The sequence below is a fragment of the Dermacentor andersoni genome, chromosome 2 (genome assembly GCF_023375885.2).
Source record: "Dermacentor andersoni chromosome 2, qqDerAnde1_hic_scaffold, whole genome shotgun sequence".
Classification (NCBI taxonomy): domain Eukaryota; kingdom Metazoa; phylum Arthropoda; class Arachnida; order Ixodida; family Ixodidae; genus Dermacentor; species Dermacentor andersoni.
The window spans coordinates 77,905,477-77,929,200 of NC_092815.1; the positions used below are offsets into that span (position 1 = coordinate 77,905,477).

The 23,724-nt window shown below is 43.2% G+C and overlaps 1 protein-coding gene across 5 annotated transcripts in view; it reads right to left on the reverse strand.

The window, feature by feature from the left end:
- The window catches only part of Rbcn-3A (rabconnectin-3 alpha), a 177,208-nt gene that overhangs the window by 5,494 nt on the left and 147,990 nt on the right, over positions 1–23,724 (reverse strand). For 4 of the 5 annotated variants that reach the window (XM_055076936.2, XM_055076938.2, XM_055076937.2 and 1 more), the window contains 6 exons: positions 20,767–20,891; positions 13,633–13,810; positions 11,600–11,683; positions 8,975–9,035; positions 6,578–6,708; positions 1,461–1,538 (listed from right to left, as the gene is read on the reverse strand). In XM_055076936.2, the coding sequence (XP_054932911.2) occupies positions 1,461–1,538; positions 6,578–6,708; positions 8,975–9,035; positions 11,600–11,683; positions 13,633–13,810; positions 20,767–20,891 (657 nt within the window). The remainder of the gene's footprint in view (positions 1–1,460; positions 1,539–6,577; positions 6,709–8,974; positions 9,036–11,599; positions 11,684–13,632; positions 13,811–20,766; positions 20,892–23,724) is intronic. The other variant, XM_055076939.2, reaches the window with a different exon arrangement.

The window sequence follows — 23,724 nt, forward strand, 5'->3', positions numbered from 1 at the left end:
GCATCTGCAAACTTTAGACTTGGGTAACTGCTGACAAAATTTTACCACACTTTCTTCTCAAGGAGAGAGAATGCAAGGGACCATCCGCAGGTTATGGCTACATTTGCTCTCCACTGCACTGTCACTCTTTGGTCACGGTACAGCTGATTTGATAGACCATTTGTCTTACGTATTTTTGAGATTGTCCTCCTAGCAACTCTTGACATTTTGTAGCAGTTACCATTTTATGAATCCTTTGATGGACCCAACCAAAGGTTTTCCAGGTAACTAGAAGAATGCGTTACTATCCTTTGCACTGTTGAGAGACATTGGGTACTGCCCTACTTATCCATGTAATCTAACGTTTTTTATTGCTTCAGCATGGCTTTAGCTAGGGTTTTCATTCCTTTGTTTTGATTTTAAGAAATAAAAATATTCTTCATCACCTACTTAACTAGTACTTGCTTTTCACTATCTCTGTGTCATATGCAATGACATCAGAGTGACATGACCACAATCAGTTATGTGATGCAAACCCTTCCCATGGCAAGCTTTTTGTTGAAGGTTACTGATCAATGCTGTTATGTACATAATGGAGTGTGCCTTACTTAGACGAGAAAGCACTGAAATATTTACTGAACACGGGTGAACAATTCAAAGGTGCAAGAGAAAAGGGACATAGAATCAAAGTTTCTTGGCATACCTGAGGCTTTCAAAACGACACTGTACACTTGAATCTGAAGCGCAAGTTCCATATATACCCTTAATATGCTGCATGGTGCATAGTGGCAAAGCCTTTATGCACATCGCAGAATGCGTGCTGCTGAGTGATTACCAGTCATGGTAACTGAATAAAATTTGTAAAGACTATGCAAATGCAGCACTACGGACTTCACCATAATGAACAAGTGAGAAAAGATTGCTTCTTCAGTTGTCACACTTTGGTCTAGTGCACGCAGCAGTGGCTGAAAAATGTGGTTTCATTGTACTGATGTTGGTTTTTTTCTTTTTTGCTTCCTAATTCCTTACGCATATGTTATTGTACTTCCCTCCTTACACAATGCCTTCTCAAAGGCCTGTAAGCTACTTGTAACTAAATCAATAAAAAGATATGCATAATGTAAGAGACCTCATTAAGAATATGAAATTTTAGTTGTTTACATAACGTGCATAAATGCACTAAAGGTCTAGAGGAATGGCCATCTGGCTGAGCCGGTAATCTCTAGTAAAATAATAGCACAAGCAGGACAGGGATGAAATGAATGGATGACACAAACACTCGCCTTGTCTCTCTCGTCTATCCATCCCCTCTTAATGCTTTATTTATTCTTTATTTATTATTATTTTTTTGTGTGGAAATAATGGCTCATTTAAACTGACTATTTTTTTCCTGAGGTGCCTTCAAACTAATACTGTGAAAGAAACTACTAATGTAGGTAGAGTTATTGGATTTACAAGAGACAGCAAAATGAGACACTTACAAAAAAGGGCTTGGCATTTGTGGATGTCATGCTGACTTGCCACAGGCTCAGGTTTCCATCACCATCAGTGACGCCAAACTGCAATTTAAAAAAAAAAAAATTAGACATGTTAGGTATTACATCTCCCAGTGAAACAAAGGAATCTACAATGTAAATAACATACACTGCAGCATATAGTCACATTGTAATGACTGTGAAGCACTCCTGCTCCCCCTCCCCCCAGTGGCACAACACAAGTCACAAAACTAACTATATATTAGACGAACCTGTGCCCAGCAAAACAAGTAACACTCAGCACAATGATAGCGGTGCAGACATGTGCTGATTACAACATTTGACCTATGGGTCAGGTGCGCCTACCTTTACACATAACTCGCTAAAAGTTCAAGAGTAATTGCTGGTGCCCATGTACCATCCGGAAAGCACTAACAATTTCTGTCGCACATACAATCTGATTACACAAGATTCACTGGCAAAAGACAACAGATAAAACCAGTGATAGCATTAGAGAAACTTCTGATACAGAAAGGCACATCTTGCGCTGAGCAATCACATTGTAACAGAGATTGGCTTGTGAAAAACGGTCACAGAAAACAAACAATTTATATGTGCGCCAATATATGCATTCAAGCAGAACACTGGCTTATTTTCCTAAACGGCCAGCTAAAGGGCCTTTATTTCCACAAATAATAAATTCCAATGGGGGCTTTATGTATCAAAGCTTGTAAAGGAAGGAGAGAGTGCTCCACAGTAGTTTGAATCATTTTAGCATTGTTTAAGGTGCATCATAACTTCAGCCCATGTGCATTCTCGCACCCAGCCCTCCTTGCGACGTGGTAGCCAGAGTCGAAAATGAAGTCAGATACGAAGTGCTGAGCAGCAAAATATCAGCCATTGCAGACAATTTGGGTACATTACCAATGTTTTGTGAGCACTTGACTGCATTCAGTATTCACACATATATGGGAGGCTGTAACCACATTTTCTGTACGACCAAAATAACAATGCATGTGAATGTTCCACTGCAATTATGCCATCATGGTTTAATAAAGAAGGAACTGACATCATACAGCAAGCAAGAATTTTCCCACTGTGAATCTTTGAGTTGGGAGTACAGCATGGAACAGGTATTTTGCATGGAACAGGTATTTTATAAACAGAAGCCCTAAATGCTTACTTTTTAATAGAAATATTTTGTATTGACTTGCATTAAGTAAGCAATTCTCCAATAATTTTCCATGCTCCAGGAGCATGCATATCTTGCCCAAAATGTTTGAAAAAAGATTTTGCGCTTACTGCTGCACTGTTCTTGCTAAAATTTTGCCAAAAAATTGCATTTTGGAGTTTATGTTGTTTAGTGTAACACTTGCTACAGTTATTTGCCTGGTTACCAAGAAAAAAAAATGCAGTTGCCTTCGCTTATGGGGATACAAACTGCTGCGACGTCGATGCAAGCATTAAGTTATGTTGCCACATATCAGCAGCTGCAGAAAGTAGCCGTTCTGGGAGGCTTGCTGTGTGTTGGCCACTCCTCTGGTACAGGCGGCAACCCTCCCTGAACAGTTACTTTCTGCAGCTGCCAACAGGTGGGATTACAACTTTATTCTTGCACCGACATGGCAGCAGTTTACATCCCCATAAGCGAAGGAAAGTTTGTATTTTTTTTAGGGGTATGCGAATATCACGATTTTCTAACACAAATACTGAGCCTTGAATATTGCATATCAAATAATTATATGCATATGCATTTATTAGCAAGTTGAGTTAAAGTGTTATGCTGGAACATTGCAATTGTATTATCAACGTTAAAAACTAGACTAGCAAGCCGTTATACTAAAACATTGTGTATTTGTCTCATGTTAACTTGGAAAACTTAGTAATTCCCATTAGCTGTCCTCGCCAGCCTGTGCCCTATTATACTGCATCAAATGCCCGTAAACTCTGAGGAATTTGACCCTGTGCCAGTCGTCACTCATCGCACTTGCTGTCAAGCAATAAGCTCAAAATAGGAGGGTGGCGCTGCAAAAAAATAAAAAATAAAATGAAGAATAGAGAAGAAAAAACGTGCACCCTTGCCGTTTGCAAACCCATGCCCTTTGTGACTGAGAGGCTGGATTTCCCCGTTTAGTGGCTAAGTGTGCTTTACAGGCGAAATTTCACTAGCAGCACGAAATCGTCCCAAAATTCAGCACAATATCCTTAGATTAGATATAAACAAATGCTAAGGACTGTGTTTGCTCCCGCACAGCCAGCAATATATTCAATTTGACTCAACTATACGTATCCAACCGAATATCTATTCTTGAATTGAATACGAATATTAAAAATATAATATTCGATAATATTCGAAGTTCTGCACACCCCTAATTTTTTTCTTAATAACCAGGCAATAACTGCACCAAGTATTGCACCAAACCACATAAACTCTAATACGCAATTTTTCTGCTAAATTTGAGCAAGAAAGGTACAACAGTAAGCTCAAAATCCTTTTTCTGAACATTTTAGGCATAATATGCAAGTCGCTGTACAAGAACCAATCACCTGTCCTGCACTGAGAAGTAGACATAGAAACGAAATGCTTATTTTTACCTCATCAACATGAGCGATACATTGCAGTACAATAGCACAATTACCATCTTTCAAGTACAGTGTGTGTGCCGACTTCCTTCCTTCCTTCTCGGTCATTTTTAGCACTGTTTTTTTACGGCAAACAGCTGTGAAGAGTTTATTAGATTATCTTCATGTTTTTTTAGGCATGATCAACACCACTGCTTTCATGATTTGCCCAATGTTAGTATCGAGAGCGGTGCTGAGAAAGTTGTCACGGCTCTGAGGTTGTGCTATGAGAATGCACTTCAAGACATTGTAGACCAAATCATACGAAAACGATGTAACTCTTTCTGGCATTCTCTTCTAACACCAAACACTACTTCAAGGGCCCCTCTTCAGGTCTAGGCATTGCAAACAGCCAAGCATGGTGAACAGATCATGCACTGACAATAGAGTCTGCAATGTATCCAACTGCTGCATGGTGCAAAAACGGCTGAAAATTTAAATGAAAAAGCCTAATGCACCCTTCCTCTCCAGAGAGCCCTTCTTACTGCTGCAGAATCAAGGTCACATGCATAAACGCCTTTAGGTCATACATCGCCAATTATGGCACGTGACTTCGGTAAGTCATCCAGTGCAGGACAAACAAAATTACCGCTGGAAGTGCGCCAAGCTGCACGAAAGGAAAATAAGAAAAAAGAAGAGGTGGTGTTCGTGACACAAAATGTGATGTGGTTTCTCGACTTCGGTATGGGAGAAAGCAGGGAAGAAATGTCACTTGTAGAAGTTAGTCGAGGAAAAGAGAAAGGCTGTTTGCTGGCAGCAAAGCTTGCCTCTTGGCATAATGGCAACACGACAGTTCAGTTTCTCTTATCTCCTCTAATAATGAACCAATTTGAATAATGCTTGTGATAAAATTCTCCCTAGACGGCACTCTACATCTTCAAGTGTATTGCTTTCCGAAGTGCCTTGCTATTTGAGGCTCCAGCTGGTTGCCTAAGGACAAAAACATACCAGAGCAAATATTTGCAATTAGAAGAGGCATGTGTATGCTGCAGCAAAAATCTGCAGACCACTCGGCACATCCTAATGGAATGCGAAGGGATTCACCCAGCGAGACCAATACATAACGCACACCTTCCAGAAGCGCTTGGATTTAAAGTAGATGAAAGTATCAACCAGTCGGCAGATGAGATAAACAAGAGACATTTAGAGTATTGGTAAAAAAAAAGCAGGGAAGAGAATGATACGACCGGATCCAATACAGGCATAGGCAGCGGTACAAGGTAGATAGAGAAGATTAAAGAGATCAGGGCTCTCCCCATGGTGGGTGGCAGTGGTTTTGGCGCCTAACACTTCAGCCAACCACCCACTTATTTGACTATCCGTCCACCACAACTCACCTCTCGGACTTCAAATTTGATGTACTCGGGGACAACTTTCTGTGCCTATGTAGTGGAAGCTATTAGCACAAGGGGCCGGCTTCCACAAGTGTGCTGTTGCACGCAAGCGTGGACACCGGTGGGAAGCAGACACAAACGTTCACGAGCCGGAAACGCAGGCTGGGAAGCTGGTGGTAATTGCGGACGATTGCAGTACTAGACCTCTAGAACGCTGTAGCAGTATGGTTGGGGGTTCTATTCTGGGCACTTGGACCTAGAAAGGCATCCTCGAGCTGCTTCACACATCGCATGAGCTGACTGTTCCCGCCACTGCACTCAACTTTATTTCACAAGAAGCGAAGCATGCTTTTTTTTTTGGCTAATGTCGGCACCTCTCAAGGTCCTTTGTCGCCATCATCTTGACCATCCTCTCCATTTGTAGCCTCGGGTGAGACTTGTTAAACGGTCCGGCGGTGTAATTTTTGTTCCACTCTCAGTCAAGATTTCAAGATATTCGCAATTCAGCCTAAAAATACTTCGAGATAAAGGGCAATAAATGCATGGCACGTATGGGAAATGGTTTGGTGCTGCGGAAAACTTTTATTTAGCCTATTTTTCGAGATATGAAAAGGAAAAGAGAAAGGCTGTTTGCTGGCAGCAAAGCTTGCCTCTTGGCATAATGGCAACACGACAGTTCAGTTTCTCTTATCTTCTCTAATAAAGAAACAATTTGAATAATGCTTGTGATAAAATGCTCCCTAGACGGCACTCTACATCTACTCTACGTGGTATTACTGTATGTCCGGAGCGCAGAAATAAAGTGTCTTGCACTGTTGCGTTGTGTGAATGTGCTCGAACGTCTGTTGTGTTGTCATTATTCAGTACGTGTTTGCCCCCCCCCCCCAAGTCCTCAAATGTCCAACTCTCAAAATTTTCTGGGAACAACTCTGGAGATGTATACAAGAATGTTAGAAGGAAAATCATTGATAGCATACCTGAGTAACACGAGCAGTTTAGGTGACGATTTGTCCCCGCCCCAATTCAGAAGGGATGCCGATAAATCGTTACCATCATCATGTATAAACAACATTTTCTATGGGGCCTGGTGAAGGGCCCTCTAAAGACTGTGAGGCACAACCCACAACAGGTATAGCAGTAAAAGACATGAACGTGAAGGCTTCTCGCCTTGTTCCCTTGCTGGTTGAAAAGCAGGCTGGTCACTTTGGCAAACGTGCCCGCCAGCCTTGGTGTGGACACAGGCTGTGCATGGCCCCATTCCCAGAGGCTCACAGAGCCATCCTGGCAGCCAGAGAGGTCTGAAACAGTGCCACAATCACAATGTCATTGCACAAAACAATTTCATTTGGAGCAGGGGAGGTAAATGTATGTATGCAGAGTGATTAAGTGCTGCAAAGTATGAACCAGGGAAATCAACTGCCATGCATTGAGAAACAAGAACAGAAGGTGTACTATCATGCTGGAATCAACTGCAAACCTGAGAAAACCACTGCCCAGAGTTTGGGGGCTAGAGTGCATTTATTTTCCTGCTACACAACAATCATGCATCGTGATTTCAAGTAATTATGAGCAGGAACTATTCTATTTGCCTTTCTGCCATTCGGATTTCATTCCAGTATGATAGCCCATGTAGCCCACGTAGGCACAATGTGTCAGTATCAGAGAGTTCACTTTATGGCACATATGCAAATAAACTTGTTGTTCAGCAAGTTGTATATACACTTAAAAATGTAACAAGATTGGTAACCCATCTTTGAAGAGTGTGCAGGACAGATATAAGCCATGTCATATGGTGAGCTTACAAACAGTGAAGTCAATAGGATATATATATATATATATATATATATATATATATATATATATATATATATATAAAGTATGAAAGACTCTTGCAAGCAGGCAATGAAGATTATGAGAGCACACAGGCATATATTGAGAGTGAACCAAGCACTTCAACTGCTTGTTGAACTAAGCTGCAGAGCTTAAGAATGAATGGCATGTTGAGCGTAAGCTGGGCAAGCACAGAATAAATAAGGCAATACTGGTGCTTGCTCAAGAGGGTATGCTCGTCGAGCTTTTGTACATGCCCTCAATCCAAGCTCAATAATCTCCTCTAACCTAACTCCACATTCTTTGCACTGAAAGTACACTTTTCAATTCACATTGAGAGTTGTGTTAAAACTGCCAATCAGGTGAAGGAAGTATAACATGTCAAAAGCCATTTTTGATGTTATCCCTTGTGATGAGATCTGCCCACTACTTGGCTTCAAGATGTCGAGGACAGTGACAGTTTGGGAGTTTGGGTCAGCAGGCATGAGAATTTTTAGTTTTTTAATTTATTGTGGACCTCAGAGCTGTGAATGTAGTTTCGGGCAGCCTACTTGGCTTAGGTTCAGATATATTGATGAACACGGGCTCTGCCAGACACTCATCTCAACCATTAACTGGATAGTTCTTACAAGGGGACCTTTAATGCGAAAGCATTATATGCCCCATTACACGAAAATTCGACGTTGTCGTCGTCAGCATGACCGAAAGATGGCACCATCATGGCTGACGGCGCAAAGAGTAAAAACATGTAAAAATGCTCGGATTGACATCAAATTTGTCAGGCATGTTTCTGTAGACAAAGTCAATTAATAGAATTGCGTAGAAAATTCAGTACATGTCAGTCTGGGTAGGAATTGAACTTGGACCTCCGAGGTGCGAGACGAGCACGCTTCCCAGACACCGCGGTGGCTCCATGGTTACAGTTGACCAAAGCTGTGACTAGTGTGTGCGTCATTGCACATGTCATGTCACTGCCTCTGTCACTACGTCCCAAGTGTCACTGGCTCTTCAGGTTTCATCAATGCTGTGTCTACTGCGATGCACCCTCGACGTCAAATCATAAATGTATAAAATGAGACGTGCCTAGTATGTGTGTCATTGCACACGTCACGTCGCTGCCACCCGCGCGTCACTAGCTCTTCAGATTTCATTAGTACTGTGTCTACTGGGATGCACTCCGAAGCGTCAACCTCAGCAGCAGCTGTGAATCTGCTGCGAAATGGTTGGAATATTTCCAGACTGTGGCCAACGTATATGCAATCACACACACACACACCGCAGCATCAGAAAGAACTGTCATGCATGTCGAAAGTAACAATCGAAAACATTTCAACTAAGCAATTATAATGCTTTCACATTCTCACATGTAAGCAGTAAGTGTTTCTGCAGAATTTTTCTTATCTTCCCAGTTGTGTCCTTGTGTGTACCCTTTTCAACCTGTGTGTCAACTTGCGCTGTTTACCATAGGTTTCTAAGTCCATACACCAGGGGGTTGTAAACATTTGTTGCCTACTGAACAATTTGTTTTTTCAAGAACAGAGGACTGATCAGCTCTTTCACAAGCAACTCTGATGACTTTAGTGGTCATCATGACAGCAATAGGACTACACACGCTGAAATTGAAGTCAGCAGTGCATAGTATACAATGACACTACAAACTGATGCAAACAAAGCCACACAAGTATAAGCCTGATATCACCAAAGAACCAGCAACAAAAAATGTTGGCAGCTTACAAAGTGGGAGCACTGGGTGGGATGCCAGCCGTCGTACTGAGTCCACACGGTGTCGTTTTAGCTGGAAGCAAGAAAAACAAACCACTCCATTTTGAAACACTCAAAACATGTGGTGGCATGTTGGTACTCAACCCCATCTGAAACAAGCCTTCAAGAAGATAGAAGGCCACAATGAGTGTACCTTTAAAAAAAACAAGGAAGTTTTGCTAGTACTATTTTGCCTTAACTAGTAACATTTACATTGTAGAAACAGAATTGCTAATGATTAGATTAAGAGCTTGCAGAGGTTTACACAAGAATTTAATTAATGTACCCTTTCATTTTTCTTTTTAGCCCTATAATAATGGAACTACAATGAACTTGGGCAGTATCATACTGACTACACAACATAACGTAAAGCTCAATCAATGCATGGGATGCGCTGGTCACCACAACATCATGCATGCAAATGTATGTGTGCACTCTCCTCATGTTCTCAGTAGTTTTCCTACTGGGGAACCAATCACCAAAGCAATGATGTATTTGTATAAAATGCTGCAATACAAAACCGTTTTTCAAGTAGAAATGTCTTCAACTGATGAAGACAAGATAACTAATAAAAAAAATGAGAACCACATTTTTAGACATCATGCAAGAAGCAGAGTGACAGAAAGAAACACTGAAAAGGCAACATAATTCAGACCAACAGAACAGATGCCCAAGAACATGCGGCAGTGTCAGAGTATGTAGTACTACATGCCATCTTATACTGCTGTTCGACATCATGAAGGAAATGGCGGGTCCTCAATGAACGAAATGCAACAATTTGAGTGCGCAACCATTGTGATATGCTGCAATGTGGTGAAGCCTACAGGCTACCGAAGATGGTGAAAAACACCACAGCCATTCGCTTAACAGCATCATTCATCGCCTTAATTATTCTAACGGCAGCTTAGTTGCTCTGTGCACCAACCACACTAATATAGGGTGACGAACGTAGCCCAGGCTGGACGCTCAGGTTATGCTTCATTAATCCACTGATTACCACACACGCTATATATGGCACAAGGGCTTCTTCTTGCTGAAGAACCATTGTTTGGCCTCTCTCACAGAGACACAAAACAATCCGAGAAAAGCACAGATCAAACACTGAGAATGCATGCTCTGTTTCTTTTTCTTTCATATTCTTATCCAATTTGTGCAATTTCTCAGTGGACAGTGACAAATAAACATCATATGCTATCGCTTTAAACTTGAAACACAAATGAGTTAAAATAAATGTGAGCCTATATTTGCATTTCCATATTCATCAGCACTTGTGAAATGACCACAATTAGGCTGACACATGGAGTTGTCAGATTAGTGTATCTTTAGCAAATATATTTGTATGCAACTGTTTGTAAAGAGAGTCTTGATTTATTTTTGCACACTTTTATCGGTGACATGCAACTTCAAGTACACATAGCACACTTTTGTTAATCAATTATTTTCTTCCTCTTACACTTACCTGTCTACAAGGGAGAGTATGTTGCTCACAATAAATGTCCATAGTTATTGTGGTCACTGAGTGCTACAACAGTAACTATTCTCAATACCTGCTCTTTTCAGCCCACCATTCATTGCTACTAAAGCCTTGTCATTAAGGGTTTCGTTCTGTTAAGGGTTGCGGCATTGAATCATGGCCACAGCGGCCGAATTTCTATGGGGGTGAAATGCGAAAACACCTGTCTACTTAGATTTAGGTGCACTTTAAAGAACCCCAGGTGGTCCAAACTTCTGGAGTCCCCCACTACGGCGTGCCTCATAATCAGATTGTGATTTTGGCACGTAAAACCCCATAATTAAATTAGTTCTGTTAAGTGCTTATGTGGGAAAGCATACAAGCCACAGGCCTCTAGTGACTGTGGATAACAAGTGCTATGATATAACCCTTTCTTGGTACCTGCTCTCTTCAGCTTAAGAGATGCTGACATACTATAACACCATCGGTTCAAAGGATGGCCACAAGTGACGCTGACTAACACTCTTAGAACCAGATGCAGTACATATTCAAGAGACTTTGCTGTTGCGTTAGGTTAGTGATGAGAAGGATGGCTGCTGCAGAAGCTCAATGGTGGAGCATCATACTCATAATGCATAAGATGTAGATTCGGCTCCCACTTGCAGGAGACTGTCTTTTCATTCACTTTCAGTTTCCTTGCTTTTACCTGGCCAAGAAAAGCGTTTCCCAATGCTTTAACAAAATATAGAGTCCCTAAGTTCCGTTTATTCAATATTCTCACTCATTATCATAAAGTGTTAATCATAAAGTGTTAGTCACAAAGTGGTGGTCATAAAGTGGCGGTAGTAGTTCACTTGGGTGCTGCCAGTACAACAAGCCATTATACTACCTAAGCATTTCAACTAGCTCCTGCCTGCAAATATATCTGAACAAAACAAGCATGCCACGTCTACAGTTCCTGAACATGCTGGCCCTACAGCTGTGCGAGGCATGCCAACAGCGAGCATGCTGACATGCACTGACCGTGCATCGACACCACTTGAAACCAAGGCTGAATAATGCCAACAGAGCGGCAAAAGGAGCCAGAGTGCAGAGGCAGGGGCAGACCAGCAATCCTGTGCTTATTCCACAAACCTACAACTCACCGGCTTGATCATGAGACGGCTTCCCTCGAGGACAATCTGACAGAAGTGGGCGTTAGTGCTCCCAGGGAAATTCAGCCCTTTCATCTTTTAGGAGTAGTTAGATTTTTTTTTTTTTTGAAAATGCCAACAAAAAGGGAGGGTGGTGTTTAGTTTGGGGGTGCAAAATGCCATGATTTTGTAAATTATATTCAAAGGAAGGAAGAAGGAAGGGAAGAAATGCATAAGGATTAGCAAGACAACAAGGTTAGTATGTGGTTAATCACACCAAAAAGCATCTGTGAACAATGACTGTAAATAAGGTAGCGGTGGTTGCTACACTTGCTCAGTACAATACAATGGTAAGAAAAAAATGCATTTCAAGTTTTTTTTTCTTGCAATAATGAGTGTAAAAAGCACTGTGTGATTACTAAATATAGTACAGACTCGTGCTAAATGCTTTCAGGTTATCGGCAATTCTGCAAGTGAGCTACACTGCAAAGCACAATGTCCTAAGCAATATGACCTAGTGCCTGTGGAGAAATTTCTTACAAACATTTGTTCATGAGATTTGCTGAAGATGTGACGCCTCCTATGCCCAGTACAATTATTTACATTGCAGTGCGCGCAATAGTTTTGTTCAGAATGCATGAGCTAAAACCTGCTGTATCTATTAAATTTGAGGAAAAAAGAATACCAATCTATTGATAAAATTACGTAAAAAAGTTCCACAGCTGAGCTTACTAGATTATGGTAATATGTTTTGCTATGAAATGCAGGTTGTGATGTTAGTGGTTATGCAAGAAGACTGGCAAATGGCATGCATAAATGGTTCCAGTGAGTATCAGTATGAGGAATAATACTTTTCCTGTTTACCTGTGTGCCTATAGGCAGGCAACTATAAAATCCAAACTAGGTTAAGACATACCTTTGTGCATTACTGCTTCATCACAAACCTTTATTTCTGGTTACTGTTACCAGCTGCATGAAAGTCTGACAAGACACAGCACATGACAGGGCCTGGTGCAACAGCTTCTACCAAATAGAAACCGTTTTACTTTTGCTGAATGGGTCTTAAGTTGCTAAAGGCCATTAGATAATGCTATTCCGGCTGGATGGCATGTCCATTACAATCAGTACAACAGCAATGGCAGCAGCAGTGCAGGGGTGCGAATAAAATAAAAAAGATATCCCAGTTTCGCCATACGAGCAAAGCAATGAATGTGATAGCAGTGTTAGAATATTACATGAATTGTAAGGCTCATAGCTGTAGTGGCAATATGAATTGAAGTAAATGTAAGCTGACTAAGTAAAAACGAGTTGTTGTGCTGGGGGGTCTCTGTCTGAATCCTGCCATGGGACAATTTAGTTTATGCTTATTAATTAAAGCCAAGATCTTTCTTAGTGACTTTACCGTCACTTTTCCGTATCGGATATGTTTCAAACCTCTTTCCAGGGCCAATCCCGGAGTTAGTGCACAGTCGCGCCAATAAAATTGCTTCATTTTCAGATTCGAGCTCTGTTATTGTTTCAAATTTATAATAATTTAAGTCTAAGAAGATTTAAGATAAAAGGCATGCACTGTCTGTGTTTTGTTTCATGACATTTGTTTGTGGGCTGCCATTCTCAAAATTCTTAGGAATAATTTTGTCAGGAATGCAAGACCTGGTAAGAGCAACTTTAGTGATAGAATGGTGTGGCAATACAACCTGCATATACTGCATGTCATATAGCATGGCGTGGCATATGGCACACATATACCTAAATATATAGGGAACCTCAAGGTGACACCAACGCCGACACCCAAGGTGATGATGAAGGCAAAACTTTGCTTGGAGTGTCCGTACATACTGCAGTAAAATAACTTGCTTCTGGTTTGCTGGCCTGATCAGTCACATCCATTTGCCAAGCCCACGGCAGGCCTTTCTGTTATAGGAGCTATAGGAACTTCAGTTACAGGCCAAATGAACATAATGTTGTTAATTTGCCCCAACGCATTTCAGCCCATATAGCTATGACCACTTCATATTCTAAGGCGAACTTGTAGCTGAGCTCACCATAGTGGTACCACGGCCTGTCTGTGCAGCCAGTGAGGGAGGGTTGGCGCTGGTAGGGCTGGTGAAAGCAGAGGATGCAGCGGCAGGCAACCCGGTCCCTACTGAGGCATTGTATCGGTCCAGTGGGTGTTGCACCACTAGGAAGTCCAACGCTTGCCCTGCTGGGGGCTCCGGAGGCCTGCAGCGTGCACACAACACCGTCAAGACTGAAAACTGTACAATCCTGAACCTAATCATAGAGATAAATCTTGAAACAGAAAAAAAAATAAAGAAAACGAAATGACTGAAAAGTTTCATAATTCGTGATTGTGCGACCGAGAAACAACCACCTCACAAACATTTATTTGTGCCACTCTTGGAGCTAATTTTTCTTTATAATTTCTATTAGTCTTAGCAGCATCTTGCCTATTAGCTCTTCCCAAATATAACCTGCACTATTTCAACTGAAATAATTATTAGCCCTACCCTATAAAGACCAAAAATGTATAGTTTGGGATTGGAACGCAGTAAACAAATTTTACATAGCAAAGTCTAAGAAAATGGAAACGCTTGTACTATCACATGCACATCCTTGCCGCATATAGAAAATAAGAGAGCCCACACCAGTGTTCAGGAGGACATTTAGGGCACAATAGTATCTAGCTTCCAAGTGTATCCAAGCCAGTGCACAGGGTCAATCACTCTTTGGTGCGACATGTAAGTATTCAAAGGCCCACAGCAGCTTAAGTTTACTATGAAGGCACGCAGACTAATAAGCATCATATTGGCAACATTTACTCCACGAGGTAAAGAAATGTTAAGGTTGTGTGGGCCTCAATTCAAATAAGGTGATTTTTTAAGCTGGATGACCCTGCACGTGCCCACTCATCCTTATATTTCAGCGTTCAGTTAGCATGCAACTTCCTATTGCTACAACATGTACTATGCGAGTAGGCATCCTCAACCTTAGCCTCTGCAAAAATCAAGCCCCAAAGACAGCTGCAAGTAGCTGCAATGAAATGTCTAGCATCATTAAGTAACCGTACTTGCACAAACATAATGTGACTGCAAGCACATATTTTTAGCAATTAATTGTGACTATGCCAACTATCCCTTAATCTCGAGTTGGCAGAATGTATTCTTGAGTTCTATGAATCTTCCTCTGCTAATATAACCGTACCTCCTTTGTGTGCCCATGTGAATGACTTGAAATAAGCACTGAGTATGACATTTTCAAGCTCAGTTCCCTAGGACATTATTACTTAATGCAGTAAAATACAGTACTGTGATTATGACACAAACCAACACTGCATAATGCAGGTGTATCTATGGGTTTGGAATGTGACCTGTACAAGTGGCCCCATGCTGGCATGCACAGCTAATCACACTATGCTAAAATGCTCCAATAGTATTGAAAGGCATTGCACCAAGGTGCCAAAACTGTGCACATGCCAGAGCTGCTACATGTGTGCAATGATGCAGTATCGACACAGATCTGTAGGTGAGGGCTGAAAGCCCCAGGATAAGATTTCTCACAGTACAGGGCTCCTCGGCATGGCCAGCCCTTAGACTCATTCGCACTATTGACCCAAATGATCTTTGCTATTCTGGGTGGCGATCTCATCACTGGCATTCTTGCACCTACTGCGAACCTTTGCTGCCTAGTAGCTGAGCTTGGAGAATGAAAGTCTTGCATTATGTTCAAAGCATGCTTTATCATATAATGTGAAACATTTTCTCAGGCTGGCAATTCTTGAGAAAAGAAAAACTAGTGTCATCTCCGTGCAGACGTACAGTTTTATATTTCGAGAGGTTAAGGCAAGAGAAAAGTGCGAGAATGAAACCAGAAGTCCACTAACGCATTACAAGCATTGCGCAAATGCCACTAACAACATATCCACACTAACAAATTTAGCATTAATTTATGAAACCAGATGTGCGCAAGTTAGATGAACAGTGTAAGTAATATCATGGCATTGCATAAGAAACTAAAGTGCAATGAAATGCAAATGCATACAACAGTCCACAAGCCCAGGGACTGCTACCGGCACCAACCGTACCAGCACCAACATTCACCATGCATTGTCCATTGTTTGTGATATGTGTGAGAAAGCCTGGAGACAGTGTGCCCACATTGTGCAGGAATGTGCGCAGATCTCACAGTTTCTGCGGTCGTTTGTGCTTGAAAGTGTAAGTGGAACGACAGCTCAGTTTCCATCTGCAAACAAATGGTACAGGAGGTGCAGAAAAATGGGTCGTAAATCCCAAATACGATGGCATCGAAACTTTTTCATTTGAATTTAGTCGTGAGAGCCTCCCGCTGCCCTATCACATGAGCAAGAATGCTGCAATAATGTCACTCACATCTACATGTGACATGTGTTTACAAACAAGTGCAAGAGAATGACATAAATCAGAACAGCACAGCACTCAGAAAATAATGCATCAAAAAAAGATGATCGGAAGGCACAGTTAGACTAGCAAGTGGCTTTTATTTCAGCATTGCCAGCTAAAGGAGTGGTAGGAGGACGAACACAGTATGACAATGAAAATTATAACCATTTGTTAAGAGAGCACACAAGAATATACAGTCAAGCCTTGTTAAAATAAACTTTCATCCAACAGACAAATGCCTCCTTTAATACATCCAATATTCATTATAAGTGTACATGCACGCTGAAATTGCTGGCCCCCTCCCCCCCTTCCCCCAAAGAAGAAGAAGAATAAAAAGAAAGGAAGGTCCCGATTGAGTCTTTATGAAAGAAATGCAATGTATGCAATGTATGCAATGCCTCTGACAGTGCAGTAAAGGGCCTCCTGTTGATTTTGATGGCTTGTCCGTAGCTTGCCATGGCAATATGTGGCACACAGAAATGCGAAATTACATCTGGATTTGCATTATCTTTAATATGCAATTGTACAATCAGTGTGATCATAAATAATCAGCAAATTGGTTTGCTGGCTGTGGGAATCCAAGCCATTGGCCAAAACACTCATGCAAGTCCAGATTATGCTGTTTCAAGTTTCTCTTGCTGAGCATTTGAAACTTTTGTCACCACATTACACACTGTGATGTGCTTTGCTAACTGTATACAGTAGACTTCCTTAATTTGACTCCGGTTAATTAGATCTCTACCAAAGGTCCGAACCAGCGCCTATGCATTTCTAGAGGCCCAAACTTTAATTACTTCAATGCTTATAATGGCCTTCATTGGAAAATTCAAACTTGACCATTCAGCATGCATGCACTTGAGCCCAATTGTGACCCCAATTGTGACCCCAATGGTGACCCCTTTAGTGGCAGTGTCCATCTCGGCAAGGCTTAAAGGGGTCCTGAACCACCCCTCGGGCTTGGTGAAAAAACACATTCAGAGGTTAACATACGCTGCTGTGAACGCTTCAGCCAAGTTTTGCAGTCATGCGCGGCACGTGGAACTCTCAAGCAGAGCACAAAGTCACCTTTCTCTCAAACACTCTCTTTCCAAAAGAAGCCCGCTCCTCACTCTTTTCTGGATGCTTTATTTCGTAATACTATAGCAGATTCCCATACGTGGCTGCTATTGGCCAATAGCTGCCACCAACTAAGAAGGTTGTTTAGATCAGTGTGCTTCTTCCTACTGTTACTGTGTATATTTACTGACGCAGTTTAATAAACAGGCTGAAGCAGACGAAAATCTACTCTTGAATTTTGATAATAATTACGCACTTCCGGAAGAAGCAGACTATGGTCTCATCAAGCTTGGCCGTGGCCACCCGCATAGGAATTAAACATTGATCACCCTGCTTATCAGTGTCGGGTCTCGCTAATTTTGACTAGTTTTTAACACTCAACTAGCCCTCAACTACGCAAAACTTAAGGTCTGACCAAGCACATGCTTTTCAGCACATGTTCACTCCTGGCCACTCCTGGCTAGACGCTTTGGCAGACTCAGCTTCGTGTTGAGTTATCAATAGCACTTCACAATGTGCAAGTTTTGTGTGGCTATTAGTCGTCGGTCAAGCTGGTGCAGGACAAGCCAGTCGGCACCACGTAGCAAGGCCAGATTGCACCATATTGCCACATCCAATACGTGGCACGTAGAGAAAGACAAAGATCTCGCGCATGGCAGAAGAGAAGACGAGGTCCCTGCCCAATTGTTTTCAGTTTGCCTATAATTAATGTGTCCTGCCCTGCTTTCCCAGTTCCTGCTGCTTGTGAATCATGACACTGGTGGAGGTGGTTTTGGACGCCTGTCAACAGTCCCACATATCAAGTCCAGGACATTTTCTGCATGTCGAAACACCCGTTCACCACACCAGCCTTCGCCTACTAGGCCTAAGCCCAGAATTTGGTCCCCTACCAGGAAGTCTGCCTGTTACCACGAGTGCCCAAGACATGGCAGACTCAGGCCCTGCACAGGTGACTCTTTTGACTCCTCGATCTCCCATGAGCATCCACGGCAATGCCTACGGAGATGCAGAAGACTGGCTCGAGGAGTACGAGCGCGTAGACAAGTATAATGAGTGGCATGCTGGATAGAAGCTATCCTACGTGTATTTCTCTCTTAAAGACAGAGCCCGCACGTGGTTTGTAAATTGCAAGAAAATCTGGCCAAGCTGGGACGAGTTTTGCTACCAGTTCCTTCATACGTTCAGGAGTACCAAAAGGGGAGTCCACGCACAGCATCAGCGCGTTGTTAAGTGTTGTCAGCGATCATCACTCACTTTGCTGGCTGATGAAATTGAAGGATTCGTCCTGTGGACTAGTACGTTGGAACCTAAGGCTTCAAGAATTCGATATAACAGTCATGTAAAAGTCCGAACAACAGCACTCTGACGCCGACTGTCTTTCAAGGTCACCGATTGAGCAGGAAGTCACAGAAGATGACAAAGACATGGCTTTTATAGGAGTTCTAGACACGGCCACCCCTGCTCGTCAGCAGTGGGAAGACAGTGAACTGATTCCACTAATTGATTTTTAGAAGGCTGTATTACAAGCACGCCCAAAACATTTGCCAGAAGCTTGTCATCATTCTGCTTCCGTAATGATGTTTTCTACAACAAGAACTTCTCTGCAAGCGAAAGAAGCTGCCTACTCGTGGTCCCGACGTCTATCCGTCATGAGGTTTTGCTAGCCTGCCACGATGAACCGACATCTTGCCACCTCGGCTACACGCGAATACTGGCTTGAGTCAAAGAGAAATATTAGTGGCCAAGGGTTGACACCATTGTGAAATATTACGTGCGCACGTGCCTCGATTGTCAATGACGCAAACCACCACATATGAAACCAGCTGGGCTACTACAACCAGTTCAAATGCCCATGACTCCATTTGCTCAAATTGGGATAGACCTTCTCGGACCATTCCCGACTTCCAATACTGGCAATAAGTGGGTAATAGTTGCCACCGATTACCTGACACGCTATGCAGAAACCAAGGCCCTTCCAAGCGGCACCGCAGTTGAAGCAGCGCGATTTTTTATTGAAAACGTGGTTCTGAGGCACGGTGCGCGAGCGCTGATAATAACGGACAGACGGACTGCCTTTACGGCTACACTCCTAGACAGTGCTTAGCCTCAGTGGCACGGCTCACCAAAAGACCACAGCCCATCACCTGCAAATGAACGGCCTAACGGAACGCTTGAACAAGACTATCACGGACATGCTGAGTATGTACGTAGACGTGGAACAAAAAAATTGGGATGACATTCCACCGTCCATCACATTCGCTTATAACACTGTGCAACAGGAAACAACACAAAAGACCATTTAGCCTTCTTCATGGTTGTGAAGTGACGACGATACTCGATGCGATGTTGCCACATGACTGCGGTGATACAGGCACGGACGCTGAAGCTTTCACTCAACGGGCTGAAGAAGCGAGACAACTCACCCGCGTCAGAATCAGCCGACAACAGGCCTACGACACTCGACATTACAATCTACGACACCGATACATCACATATCAGCCAGGCGAGAAAGTGTGGGTTCGCAGTCCCAACCGTCGGCGAGGGCTTTCCAAAAAGCTACTCAGGAGGTACTTTGGTCCGTACAAGGTTGTACGACGCCTCAGTGACCTGAACTATGAGGTTATCCCTGACAGTCTTGCTTCCTCCAGGGCGAGGCAGCGCCCACCAGAAGTCGTGCATATTGTGCGCATGAAGCCCTATTGTTCGGAATGAAGTGAAGTGCCCCCGCTTCGTCTGACACATCTCCTGCCACTAGGTGAGCATCGGGACGATGCTCTCTCTGGAGGGAGGCAAATGCCACATACAATATGCGGCACATAGAGAAAGATGATCTCATGCATGGCAAAAAAGAATAGGAGGTCCCTGCCTAATCGTTTTCAGTTTGCCTATAGTTAAAGTGTACTGCCCTGTTTTCCCAGTTCCTTCCACTTGTGATTCGTGACAATATGAATACAAGTGGGCACTCAAGCCCTGTCGTACACAAAGCAAACGCTGCGCATACGCCCTGTAGTTGCATGTAGCTGTGGTCTGTTACGTAGTGTAGGTACCGCAGCTGCCGCAGCTTCTGCAGCTTCCGCAGCTTCCGCAGGGTGCTGTGATGAGTCCGCTTACCGAGTGCACTGCGACTCACTGAGGACAACCACGTTTGACATATCGTAGGTGCCAAAATTGAAAATAGTGGTGTTTTCATGAGAATTCAAAATCAAATTTGAACTGTGTGCTACAGTGACAGTCTGCAGGCGTAGCGTTGTGGCATAACGTTGCTCCGCCATAGCCTTAGCAACGAAAGTCATTGCAGAAGGAAAGCAAGCATCGCTAATGTGATCTTTGATTGCCAATAATGATTGCCAATGTTTGCTGATGTTGATTGTATCTGTTGAACGCATTGAAGTACCTCTTGCGGCAAAGTATTTCTGAAATAGTCCAATATAACTTTAAATACATTTCTTGACTTCGATAAAAAGTGGTTCAGTGCCCCTTGAAGGTCAAGCATCCTCCAGTAAGCATTCTACCTTTACGCTCCGTTTGTTTTTCTTGTTCTTCAAATGAGCTGTTCTTATCCCAAGCCACACTTCCAGCAAATGGTGGGGTGAAGTGGGAAAGAAAATAGCGGAGGAGCAGGTAAAGTTTTCATAATTATTTTGACAGAAAGCACAGATCGCTGCAGCAAAATGACATGGGATGCAATATGTCACCCAAACCAACCTGTTCAAGGCCAGAATGTCAAATTCTGCCTCGTCATCAAGCCATGGTGCAGGCTCCAGAAGAGCTGAGATGTCCAGCTCTTGCAACTCTTTCGGTGTAGCCAAGGAGATGATTCCCTCGTTTACCTGCGCAAAGGGCCACAAATTTCACTGGCTGATCCTGCTCGATGTCAGGCCACATGCTTATGCTGGCTTGTTGCAAAGTGCTAAAGTATATACACAAAACATGGTCAGACCGGTGTATACTTCTGGCTCGCTGCCGGCTACTTCGCTGTCCACTACAATATAAATACACACTTGCCATATTGTTCCAGCTTTTGATGAAATAGACAGTTTTCTAAAATAGACAGATTTTTACTAAAAGTCTATCAGCGACTGTACTTATTTGCATAAAAGGTTGAATTTCAATGTAACAAAATTTCGATGTAACAAAGTAAATTGCAGATTTTACCAGCTTCGTTATATTGAGGTTTAACAGTAATCATGTTCATTTGAATGAAACAAATGATAAACTGCTGAAGATGCATGCTAGTAATACTAGATAACAGTTGGAAGTAATGATGCCACAAGATCAACATTAGCACCTCATAACACCAAATTGAATGCACAGCCAACCACTGTGCAGTCAACGAACTGGCACAAGGTTAAGGAACATGGCTTAGCAATGACAAGAATGATTCACAGTTAAACCTTACATAATGACGTGGGCAAGATTGACACTTTGCTTCGTTATAGTATTGAAATTTCATTGCATTGAAATTCGACCTTTTACATAAGCAAGTACAGTCGTTGATAAATTTTTCCTATGTGGAAAGAGAGAGAGAGAGAGAGTAAACTTTAATGAACACCAGCAGTTCTGTCGGCTGGGCCTAGGCCTCCCACGATGAGACGTCGAGGTCTTGCCTCTTCGCCGCTTCGTAGGCCTGCTGGGTCGCCCAGAGTTGGTCGTCGAGATGGGAGCTGCGCAGGGCGGCGTGCCATCTCGACGAGAGGGTCACGGGATTAAGCTCTTGGTATTGATCTCTGCACTCCCACAGCATGTGGGGGAGTGTTGCCGATTCAGTTTTACAGACCTTGCACGTCTGGCTCGGGTAGATGTCGGGGTATATAGTGTGATAGCGTGTGAGGGAGGGGTATGTATTCGTCTGTAGCAGGCGAAGGGTGGTTGCCTGTGCCCTGTTTAACTTGCGGTGAGGGGTGGGGAAGGTTCTTCTTGCGAGGTAAAATGACTTTACAAGGTCGTTGTATCTCGTAAGGCGGTCGCGCCCTGCGGGTGCACCTGCACCGTCTCCGGCACGGTTGACTAGTCCTCGTGCTACGGAGTGTGTAACCTCGTTGAGGTTGGTGAGGTGCGGGTGGACAACGCCGGCGTGTGCTGGGATCCAGACGAGGGTGATTTGATTTTCAGGCGAATGCGGGGCTTGTCGTAAGATACGGAGTGATTGATGAAATGTGGAAAGGTCCGCAATATTTTCTGAATTATCGGGTAATGGGAAAAAGCCAATTTCAATGAGAAAAATAAATTTTGTTGAATTTGAGAGTCGTTGACGAAACACATGGTTTCATGTCGTGTCAGCTATGCCTTCACATTGGCACCACAAAGCGAAGCCAGCCAAGCTTTCGTGTCCACTCTGCTCCCGCAGCTGATAATGTCGCCCACAGTGAAACGACATTACCATGAAAAGCACCAGCGGCGAGGAGCAAATGCTTCATATGCTTTTCAACAAGTCTCGGAAACTCGAGATTATGCAACCTCCTGTACTGAAAGCACGGGAAGACGGCGCACATGATGCCTTGCCATCTCTTTTTCCACTCAGATGATTACCGCTAAAGCAGGGCGCGCAGACTGCGTATGCGCTTGACCATGCTGACAGCCATGCGCAGCCACTGCCATGCTAGAAAACCAGATGTAACCAACTTGCTCCCCCACCGCTTCATCCTCCCTTCCACTCTCGCACACTTGATTGCATTACTGCGAGCTTGCTTGCATGCTTTCGCTTGCAGCACGCGAGGCGGCACGACAGCATCTTATTGCACTTGGGCTTTATACGAAACTTGACACCACTCCACTTCAGCGATCGCTCTTGGTAAGGCACGATTTGAGTGCTGCATTTGCAAACCGCCAGTTGTATTTCAACCATTTGACCATCTGCATCCATGGAAGTTTTTATTGGCTCTGTATTCCTTCACGGCAGTAGTGAAATTTTTTTTCTATTGAAACCGTGTATAAACAGACTTCGTTATATTGAGGTTTCAAATACATGGTGTTCTATGGACAAGAAGTTATAAAAATTTCAATACTTCGTTATACAGTCACTCTCATTACAACGAACCCTGATAATCCTACAAAAAACACCCGTTTTATCTGAAATCCGTAATATCCGAGATGCCTCACTTCTGAAACTTTCGTCGCAATGTCTAACAGCTTTATTGCAAAAAGTACACGATGAACGTCCAAAGTAAAAAAGCAAAAGAAGGTCTACGATTACTCTTCTTGGTAATGCGATCTTTGAGTGCAGCTGCTGCCTTATTTCAACAACAGGCAACTGCACACAGAACACGCAGTGCCAAACGGAGGTGGGTCTGCGTTTCGGATTGGGCAGCACACACCGCGATCCGCCGCTATCGAGCCGGTGCTCCGGCGACGCACCATCGCGCCATCTTATAGTGGGTCACCGCTGCGAAAAGGGGGGGGGGGGGATTAGCAATTATTATTTAATGTTTCTTCTGAGGTAGGATGAGCAAACGGGTGGAGAACAGGGATATTGAGTAGAGGTCACACACACATTCATTCACAGACAGGCCTCAATGTGGCCACACAAGGTTGGGGTGGGAAGTAGAAGTAAGGGGACGAAATGCTTTAACTGTCTTTTGAGGCACTGCAATGGCACTGTGCCAGGTAAGGGGAGGTATAGGGCAAGAGTGGAGGCGGGAGAAGGACAGCCAGGCGCAAGCACTA